Genomic DNA, 11138 nt, shown 5'->3' on the forward strand with positions numbered 1-11138 from the left:
CTTTAACTTCTATCTAAGAGATATGTGGGTATCGAATGAAAGTAACGCTTCATCATAAGATAAGTTAAGATGTAATGAGATATGATGAGATACGATGAGATGAGATGAGATACGATGAGATACGATGAGATGAGATACGATGAGATATGATGAGATGAGATGCGATGAGATGAGATGAGATACGATGAGATGAGATACGATGAGATGAGATACGATGAGATGAGATACGATGAGATGAGATATGATGCGATGAGATGAGATGAGATACGATGCGATGATATGAGATACGATGCGATGAGAGGAGATGAGATATGCGATGAGATGAGATACGATGAGATGAGATGAGATACAATGCAATGAGATGAGATGAGATGAGATGAGATACAATGAGATACAATGCAATGAGATGAGATGAGGTGAGATGAGATGAGATACGATGAGATGAGATACGATGAGATGAGATACGATGAGATGAGATACGATGAGATGAGATACGATGAGATGAGATACGATGAGATGAGATACGATGAGATGAGATACGATGAGATGAGATACGATGAGATGAGATACGATACGATGAGATACGATGAGATGAGATACGATGAGATACGATGAGATGAGATACGATAAGATACGATGAGATGAGATGAGATGAGATACGATGAGATGAGATACGATGAGATACGATGAGATGAGATACGATGAGATATGATGAGATGAGATACGATGAGATACGATGAGATGAGATACGATGAGATGAGATGAGATGAGATACGATGAGATACGATGAGATGAGATACGATGAGATGAGATACGATGAGATACGATGAGATGAGATACGATGAGATGAGATGAGATGAGATACGATGAGATGAGATACGATGAGATATGATGAGATGAGATACGATGAGATACGATGAGATGAGATACGATACGATGAGATGAGATATGATGAGATGAGATGAGATACGATACAATGAGATGAGATATGGTTATGGTTAAGATACGATATGATATGATTGCACAATGTTTCTTGTATTTCTACAGTAAATAAACGTGTATCTTTAAAAACACCTCAAAAATATTAAGTTTATATTTTAAAGTTTAATTGCCTTAAACAGCTGGTCACTGTTTAGCAAACAGCAGCACAGTTTATGTGTGTGTGTGTGTGTGTGTGTGTGTGTGTGTGTGTGTGTGTGATATCAGGGAGTCGAGGACCAACATCCTGGACAACCTGCTGTCCCGTATGGAGCAATACGCCAACAACCTGGAGGAGCTGGTGGAGGAGCGAACACAAGCTTATCACGAGGAGAAACGCAAGGCTGAAGCACTACTCTACCAGATACTACCACAGTGAGGATTACTTCTACTACTACAGTACTACTCTATAGAATACTCATTAGATATTAAAAAGTCGTAGAATAGAATCTCATCAACAAGTTTTTAGAAGAAGCTAAAGTAACGTTTGTTGAATTAGATAATAGTGAAGCAGAGGAGTCATAGTGTTACTAAATATTCATGAATGTCACAGTATATAGTATAATGTAGTATATACACAGTATAGTATGTTGAGAAAATGTCTAAAGAAAGTCACAGATTATGCTGAAATAATTCATAATATGTTTAAGTAAATAAAATCATCAGATTTAACTTCATCTGCACATTCAATGGATTTGACTCCAGGTTTATCTTTAAGTGTTTAATAAATACTGAATGAAAATACATGAAGTGTATGATTATGTACATAAAGATGACTACATGTATGTACAGCATGGAGGATCTGTATTGACAGTGATAGATGATACAAAGGTACAAATATATATACCATAGTATCTCATTAAGTATTCAAAAAGGTCAGAATAGAATTTCAAAAAGTAAAAAAAAAAGAGTCTAAGTGTAGTATTTCAGAGCGTAGTATGTCATGAAGTATAAAACGTTTACATATATGCCACCCCCCCCCCCCCCCCTCAGCTCAGTAGCGGAGCAGCTGAAGCGCGGTGAGACGGTTCAGGCCGAGGCCTTTGACTCCGTCACCATCTACTTCAGCGACATCGTCGGTTTCACCGCCATCTCTGCAGAGAGCACGCCGATGCAGGTGAGTCACAGCTGAGGATCATCTCTCACACACACACACACACCTGCTTCATGTGAACATCTGGATCAGTGACTAACAGCTGGCTGTTGTGACTCTGCAGGTGGTGACTCTGCTCAACGATCTCTACACGTGTTTCGATGCCATCATCGACAACTTTGATGTTTACAAGGTGAGCGAATCAAACCAGATATTTCACTTTATTAAATATATTTAGAGACACAAACATGTTTAAAATGTATTTGCTGCTGTTCACTGCAGATTAAATACTTGTTTATATATATAGTATATAGTATGTAGTATATACTATGTAGTATGTAGTATGTAGTATATAGTATATAGTATATAGTATATAGTATGTAGTATATAGTATGTAGTATGTAGTATATAGTATATAGTATATAGTATGTAGTATATAGTATGTAGTATGTAGTATATAGTATATAGTATATAGTATGTAGTATGTAGTATATAGTATATAGTATGTAGTATGTAGTATATAGTATATAGTATGTAGTATGTAGTATATAGTATATAGTATGTAGTATGTAGTATGTAGTATGTAGTATATAGTATATAGTATATAGTATGTAGTATGTAGTATATAGTATGTAGTATATAGTATGTAGTATGTAGTATATAGTATATAGTATGTAGTATGTAGTATATAGTATATAGTATGTAGTATGTAGTATATAGTATATAGTATGTAGTATATAGTATATAGTATGTAGTATGTAGTATATAGTATATAGTATGTAGTATGTAGTATATAGTATGTAGTATGTAGTATATAGTATATAGTATGTAGTATGTAGTATGTAGTATATAGTATATAGTATGTAGTATATAGTATATAGCATGTAGTATGTAGTATGTAGTATATAGTATATAGTATGTAGTATGTAGTATATAGTATGTAGTATGTAGTATATAGTATATAGTATGTAGTATGTAGTATATAGTATATAGTATGTAGTATGTAGTATATAGTATGTAGTATGTAGTATATAGTATATAGTATGTAGTATGTAGTATGTAGTATATAGTATATAGTATGTAGTATATAGTATATAGTATGTAGTATGTAGTATGTAGTATGTAGTATATAGTATATAGTATGTAGTATATAGTATATAGTATGTAGTATGTAGTATGTAGTATATAGTATATAGTATGTAGTATATAGTATATAGTATGTAGTATGTAGTATATAGTATATAGTATATAGTATGTAGTATATAGTATATAGTATGTAGTATGTAGTATGTAGTATATAGTATATAGTATGTAGTATATAGTATATAGTATGTAGTATGTAGTATGTAGTATATAGTATATAGTATGTAGTATATAGTATATAGTATGTAGTATGTAGTATATAGTATATAGTATATAGTATGTAGTATATAGTATATAGTATGTAGTATGTAGTATGTAGTATATAGTATGTAGTATGTAGTATGTAGTATATAGTATGTAGTATGTAGTATATAGTATATAGTATGTAGTATGTAGTATGTAGTATATAGTATGTAGTATGTAGTATATAGTATATAGTATGTAGTATGTAGTATGTAGTATTATCAGACAAAAGGAACCAGCCTGTGTTAAAAGAACATTACAATCTAAATGGAATTAAAACTAAATTGTGAGTTTGAACGGCTGAAGAAACTCACAACATGAACATATATCCCCCCCCCCCCCCAGGTGGAGACCATCGGCGACGCCTACATGGTGGTGTCGGGGCTGCCGGTGAGGAACGGGATGCTGCACGGCAGAGAGATCGCCCGCATGGCGCTCGCCCTGCTGGACGCCGTCCGCTCCTTCAAGATCTGCCACCGATCAGAGCAGCAGCTGAGGCTGAGGATCGGGATCCACAGCGGTGAGAGTACACGCTGTGTGTACAAGTACACGCTGCGCGTACAAGTACAGACCACCGTGTACAAGTGCACACAGCGTGTACAAGTACACACAGCGCGTACAAACACATATGTGCCCTCGACCACACGTTAAACACAGTAACGCCGATAATCATCTTTCTCATCAGCAGCAATAATAAATCATAAACATGGTTAAACATTAATAATACAGCTCATTGTTATGCAGCAGTCGGGTATAAATGAAAACATCAAATTGATTAAACAGATTAAAGGTTGTTTTAGATCGTGTTATTATGGTAAAAACATAATAATAATAATAATAATAATAATAATATAGAGTAATGAGTAATGATCTACTATGAAGCTGTAACAGTCACGAGCACGATGGAAATACATCAGTTTAACTTCTGTTCACATTGTTTTTCTGTGTTATGTGTAAGTTGTGATATGATATATATTTATACATCACATGCACTGATTGAGGTGTAGTTCTGTGCTGTTCTAGAACTACATGTCCATCCTGAGAGACGGAGCGCTGCTCTGTTCACCACGTTTCTTCTTTTTTCCATCTAAAGTTTTTTTGTGTTTTTTTTTTGTGATTTTGAGATCTACAAATGAATTAGAATGTAATAGGAACATACGAGTGTGTCGGTGGAGATCTGGTCCTTTATGTCTTCGTGTTGGATGCTAGTGGACACGCAGCCAGTGAACTACACAGGCTCCAGGGTTCACAGCTGGAAGGGCCACACATTACGGTTCATCAGCGGCTCCTTACATTTGGAGAACTGTGATGAAGGAGAAATAATTCATGAAACCAAACTTTAATGTGTCAATATTGACACACACACACACACACACACACACACAGTTGCGACTGTCAACAAAACATCGTGAGAAACAAGGATTGAAATTCCACTGAGGAAGCTAAAGGCAAAGTGAGAACGTCATATGTCTGTATATACTGTATATACAGACATATGCATACTTATTATTGGGACGGTGGTAAAAACAACAGTCTGGAGCCTTGTAGACGAGCACAAAAACACTATAAATTACTCTAATAAAGTAAAAGTATAACATTTATTACTGACTTCTGAATTCTGGATCCTTGTAGACCAGCTGCTATGATCAAACAAACATCTGTATTCTCTTGTTCTGACCTCGTCACAGATAAACTATATACAGTATACACATGTACAGTATACACATGTACAGTATACACATGTACAGTACACACATGTACAGTACACACATGTACAGTATACACATGTACAGTATACACATGTACAGTACACACATGTACAGTATACACATGTACAGTACACACATGTACAGTATACACATGTACAGTATACACATGTACAGTACACACATGTACAGTATACACATGTACAGTATACACATGTACAGTATACACATGTACAGTACACACATGTACAGTATACACATGTACAGTACACACATGTACAGTATACACATGTACAGTATACACATGTACAGTACACACATGTACAGTACAGTGCCCTCCAGAATTATTGGCACCCTTTGATAAAAATGAGCAAAACAGGCTGTGAAAAAATGTCTTTATTTATCCTCATGATCTTTCATTCAAAATATTCACAAAAATCTAACCTTTAACTGAAGTAACATAATTGAAAGAAACATTAAATTCTTATCCTGAAACAAATATTTTTCTCAAAAATATTTGTGCCACAATTATTGGCACCCTTCATGTAATATTTTGTGCAGCCTCCCTTTGCCAAGATAACAGTAGACAACAGTTTACAACAGTGTTGTAAACGCTGTGAGTCTTCTCCTATAATGCGTGATGAGGTTGGTGAACACATGGCACTGGATCTGAGTCCATTCCTCCATGCAGAATCTCTCCAGATCTTTCAGATCCCGAGGTCGAGCTTGTGGACTCTCCTCTTCAGCTCATCCCACAGATCTTCTATGGGGTTTAGGTCGGGGGACTGTGATGGCCATGGCAAAACCTTTATTCTGTGGTCGGTGAACCATTTTTGTGTAGATTTTGAGGTGTGCTTCGGATCATTGTCCTGCTGGAAGGTCCAACCACGGCCCATTTTAAGCTTCCTGGCAGAGGCTGTGAGGTTTTCATTTAATATCTGCTGGTATTTGATGGAGTCCATGATACCATGTATCCTAACAAGATGTCCAGGGCCTTTGGAAGAAAAACAGCCCCACAATACCAAAGATCCGCCACCATACTTCACAGTAGGTATGAGGTGCTTCTCTGTATGGTTATCTTTCTGTCTACGCCAAACCCACCTCTGATGTTTGTTGCCAAAAAGCTCTATTTTGGTCTCATCTGACCATATAACCCGGTCCCATTGAAAGTCCCAGTAACGTTTGGCAAACTGTAGGCGCTTTAGTTTGTTGTTGATTGACAGCAGAGGCTTTTTTCTGGCACCTTGTGGTGATGTAGGTGGGTCTGATGGTAGTTTTGGAGACTTTCTGACCCCAAGACTCAACTAACCTCTGCAGTTCTCCAGCTGTGATCCTTGGAGATTCTTTTGCCAGTCGAACCATCCTCCTCACGGTGCGTGGGATCAATGTACACACAGGTCCTCTTCCAGCTGATTCTTAACATCTCCCGTCGCTTTATACTTCTTAATTATTGCCCTGATAGTGGAAGTGGGTATTTTCAACTGTTTAGAGATTTTCTTATATCCTTTTCCTGATTTGTGCAGCTCAACAACCTTTCGTCGCACATCGTCACTGTGTTCTCGGGTCTTTCCCATGGTGATGAATGACTAAGGGAATTTGGCCTGTGTCACCTCATATTTATACCCCAGTGAAACAGGAAGTCATGGTTGACCACTTAAGAGTTCCTAATCAAACAGGTCAACTTAAAAATGTAAAATATGACTGGAATTATACTTCAGTTAGATTTTAATCATGAGATGTTCTAGGGGTGCCAATAATTGTGGCACACATGTTTTGGAGAAAAATATTTGTTTAATGTCAACATTTTTTTTTTTTTTCAATAATTTTACTTCAATGAAAAGGTAAACTTTTTGTGAATATTTTGTGTGAAAGACCAAGAGGATAAACAGCAAAGCATTTTTTTCACAGCCTGTTTTGCTCATTTTTATCAAAGGGTGCCAATAATTCTGGAGGGCACTGTATATACATGTATATGTACATGTATATACATACATGTACATGTATATACATGTATATACATGTATATACATGTATATACATACATGTATATACATGTATATACATGTATATACATACATGTATATACATGTATATACATGTATATACATACATGTACATGTATATACATGTATATACATGTATATACATACATGTATATACATGTATATACATGTATATACATGTACATGTATATACATGTATATACATGTATATACATGTATATACATGTATATACATGTACATGTATATACATGTATATACATGTATATACATGTATATACATGTATATACATGTACATGTATATACATGTATATACATGTATATACATGTATATACATGTACATGTATATACATGTATATACATGTATATACATGTATATACATGTACATGTATATACATGTATATACATGTATATACATATACATGTATATACATGTACATGTATATACATGTATATACATGTACATGTATATACATGTATATACATGTACATGTATATACATGTATATACATGTACATGTATATACATGTATATACATGTATATACATGTACATGTATATACATGTATATACATGTATATACATGTATATACATACATGTACATGTATATACATGTACATACATGTATATACATGTATATACATGTACATGTATATACATGTATATACATGTATATACATGTATATACATGTATATACATGTACATGTATATACATGTATATACATGTATATACATGTATATACATGTACATGTATATACATGTATATACATGTATATACATGTATATACATGTACATGTATATACATGTATATACATGTATATACATGTATATACATGTACATGTATATACATGTATATACATGTATATACATGTATATACATGTACATGTATATACATGTATATACATGTACATGTATATACATGTATATACATGTACATGTATATACATGTATATACATGTACATGTATATACATGTACATGTATATACATGTACATGTATATACATATACAGTACATACATGTACATGTATATACATGTATATACATGTACATACATGTACATGTATATACATGTATATACATGTACATGTATATACATGTACATGTATATACATGTATATACATGTACATGTATATACATGTATATACATGTACATGTATATACATGTATATACATGTACATGTATGTACTGTATATGTATATACATGTACATGTATATACATGTATATACATGTACATGTATATACATGTATATACATGTACATGTATATACATGTATATACATGTATATACATGTACATGTATATACATGTACATGTATATACATGTATATACATGTACATGTATATACATGTATATACATGTACATGTATGTACTGTATATGTATATACATGTACATGTATATACATGTACATGTACATACATGTACAGTATATACATGTACATGTACAGTATATACATGTACAGTATACACATGTACACACATGTACAGTATACAGCATATACATGTACAGTATGTACAGTGTACAGTATACACATGTACAATATACACGTGTACATGTACAGTATGTACATGTATAGTATGTACATGTACAGTATGCACATGTACAGTATATACATGTATGCTTCGTGTTACAGGTCCGGTGTGTGCCGGCGTGGTCGGTCTGAAGATGCCTCGTTACTGTTTGTTCGGAGACACCGTCAACACGTCGTCTCGCATGGAGTCCAGCGGAGAAGGTTAGAGCTGAACACAAGACAAAGGACTCAATATATAATGAACCCTGAACCAGATTTAGACTTCTGTAGAACGCTGCGGAGGGTTTTAGTGTTTCCTAGAATCACATCTTTTATTTTGTCCGTGCAGCGCTGAAGATTCACGTGTCGGCGGCGACTCGCGACGTCCTGCTGGAGTTCAACTGCTTCCAGCTGGAGCCGAGAGGAGACATCGAGGTCAAGGGCAAAGGGAAGATGACCACCTATTGGCTGCTGGGAGAGAGCGACAGCCAATGAGAAGACGGACGAGGAGGACAGAGGGGATGAGGAGACGAGGAGGACAGAGGGGACGAGGACAGAGGGGACGAGGAGGACAGAGGGGACGAGGAGACGAGGAAAACGTCAGAGGACTCGTCACTTCTGAACAAAAAGAAGACATTCACCACCATGCACATCTATGGGAAGAAAAGACCCGCTAAAGTGTGGAGTAAACGACAAAACACGGAAGTGGAACGATGACGGGAGGAAAAACCAACAACCTGGTCTGGATCCTGCAGGATCAGGACTCACACTGGAACATCACGTCAATGAAGAAACTAGAATATTTACTTTATATCGTTTGTTCCAGATTCAACATGTTCCATGTTCAGCAGAAACTTCTTTATCTTTCCTTTAGTGCCGACGGTCCGGGATCAGGACTCATTCAGAGGCTCTTTAACGGAGGAGGGGGAGTAAACCACGACTGTAAACTCATATCTCATATTCATAAACTACTTTATTACCTTCATACAAACCCTGTGAAGAAACAAGTATTAAATGTATAATAAAGACACAAAGGTTGAATCCTGTAAACTATTTGATTTGGCTGTTAAATATTTACTATAATGTAGATTTTTAAGAGTTTTAATATTAGTGAATATTAGTGACGTCTGAAAGTTACAAAAGGAGTAAAAACTGAATTTCTTTAAGTCCACATTTCTGCAGTCTTGTTACCCACAATGCATAGTGTTGTGGCGTTAAACAACAGGGTTACCAGTGTGGACTCCTGGAGCCAAAGTCCCCCCCCCCCCGTTAAAAAGCAGCACGAGGACATTTAAATTTGACAGTTTTAGTCGCTGAACGTACTAAATGACGGTTAGCTCTTGTAAACGTTTGAAGCTATTTTGGAAATAAAAAGTTGTAAAAACACAAATGTTTTGTCTTTTTGTTTTTAAATTTAAAAAAAGTTTGATTCAAATCCAGCAGTTTGTGTTCAGAGTGTTCAATCTGTACCGACCTTAATAAAGTTCTGATCTGAGACGTTTGTTTGGACCGGGTCAGATTCTGGTGAAACCAGATGAAGTCATGCAGGTTCACCAGAAACTCCTTCAGCTCAGACTCCAGCAGAGACCGGTCCACCGTGGACAGACCCAGATCCTCCAGCAGAGACCGGTCCACCGTGGACAGACCCGGATCCTCCAGCAGAGACCGGACCACCGTGGACAGACCCGGATCCTCCAGCAGAGACCGGACCACCGTGGACAGACCCAGATCCTCCAGCAGAGACCGGTCCACCGTGGACAGACCCAGATCCTCATTTTTTGCTTTTTCTGCTTCACGATATTATAAATTAAATACTTTTTCTGGACGGTTGGTCAGAATATGAAATATAAAAATCACTTCAGGTTCTGATGAATTGTGTAAATATTCAGTTTAGCTTCATGAAAAGTAAAAATACAGATTATAATCCGTTTTCATTCACGTCGGTCCAAAACATATTTTTATCCTTTTAGACTTTGTGTGAAAATTTCTGAATTGGCATATTAATTCAATAAATGAGTCCAGGTGGACGTTTGTGCCAAATTGTAAGAAATTACTATTTCCATGTTTCAGCCTCTCTCCTCTCCTCTAATCCTCTCCTCTCGTCTCCTCCTCTCCTCTACTCTCTCCTCTCCTCTCCTCCTCTCCTCTACTCTCTCCTCTCCTCCTCTACTCTCTCCTCTCGTCTAATCCTCTCCTCTACTCTCTCCTCTCCTCCTCTCCTCTCGTCCCTCGTCTCCTCCTCTCCTCTACTCTCTCCTCTCCTCTCGTCCCTCCTCTCCTCTACTCTCTCCTCTCCTCTCGTCCCTCCTCTCCTCTACTCTCTCCTCTCGTCTCCTCCTCCTCTCCTCTCGTCTCCTCCTCTCCTCTCCTCCTCCTCCTCTCCTCTCGTCTCCTCTCGTCTCCTCCTCTCCTCGTCTCCTCCTCTCCTCGTCTCCTCCTCGTCTCGTCTC

The 11138-nt window shown here is 36.5% G+C and overlaps 1 protein-coding gene across 1 annotated transcript in view; it reads left to right on the forward strand.

The window, feature by feature from the left end:
* Window positions 1-9183, forward strand: part of LOC142938065 (atrial natriuretic peptide receptor 1-like) — a 71838-nt gene extending 62655 nt beyond the window's left edge. The window contains exons 16-21 of the mRNA XM_076081271.1: window positions 1207-1353; window positions 1972-2095; window positions 2196-2264; window positions 3803-3977; window positions 8812-8910; window positions 9038-9183. Of these exons, the coding sequence (XP_075937386.1) occupies window positions 1207-1353; window positions 1972-2095; window positions 2196-2264; window positions 3803-3977; window positions 8812-8910; window positions 9038-9183 (760 nt within the window). The remainder of the gene's footprint in view (window positions 1-1206; window positions 1354-1971; window positions 2096-2195; window positions 2265-3802; window positions 3978-8811; window positions 8911-9037) is intronic.
* The last annotated feature ends 1955 nt before the right edge of the window (window positions 9184-11138 follow it).

Source organism: Anarhichas minor, unplaced genomic scaffold (assembly GCF_050575085.1).
Source record: "Anarhichas minor isolate MPS153535 unplaced genomic scaffold, ASM5057508v1 ptg000079l, whole genome shotgun sequence".
NCBI classification, from domain to species: domain Eukaryota; kingdom Metazoa; phylum Chordata; class Actinopteri; order Perciformes; family Anarhichadidae; genus Anarhichas; species Anarhichas minor.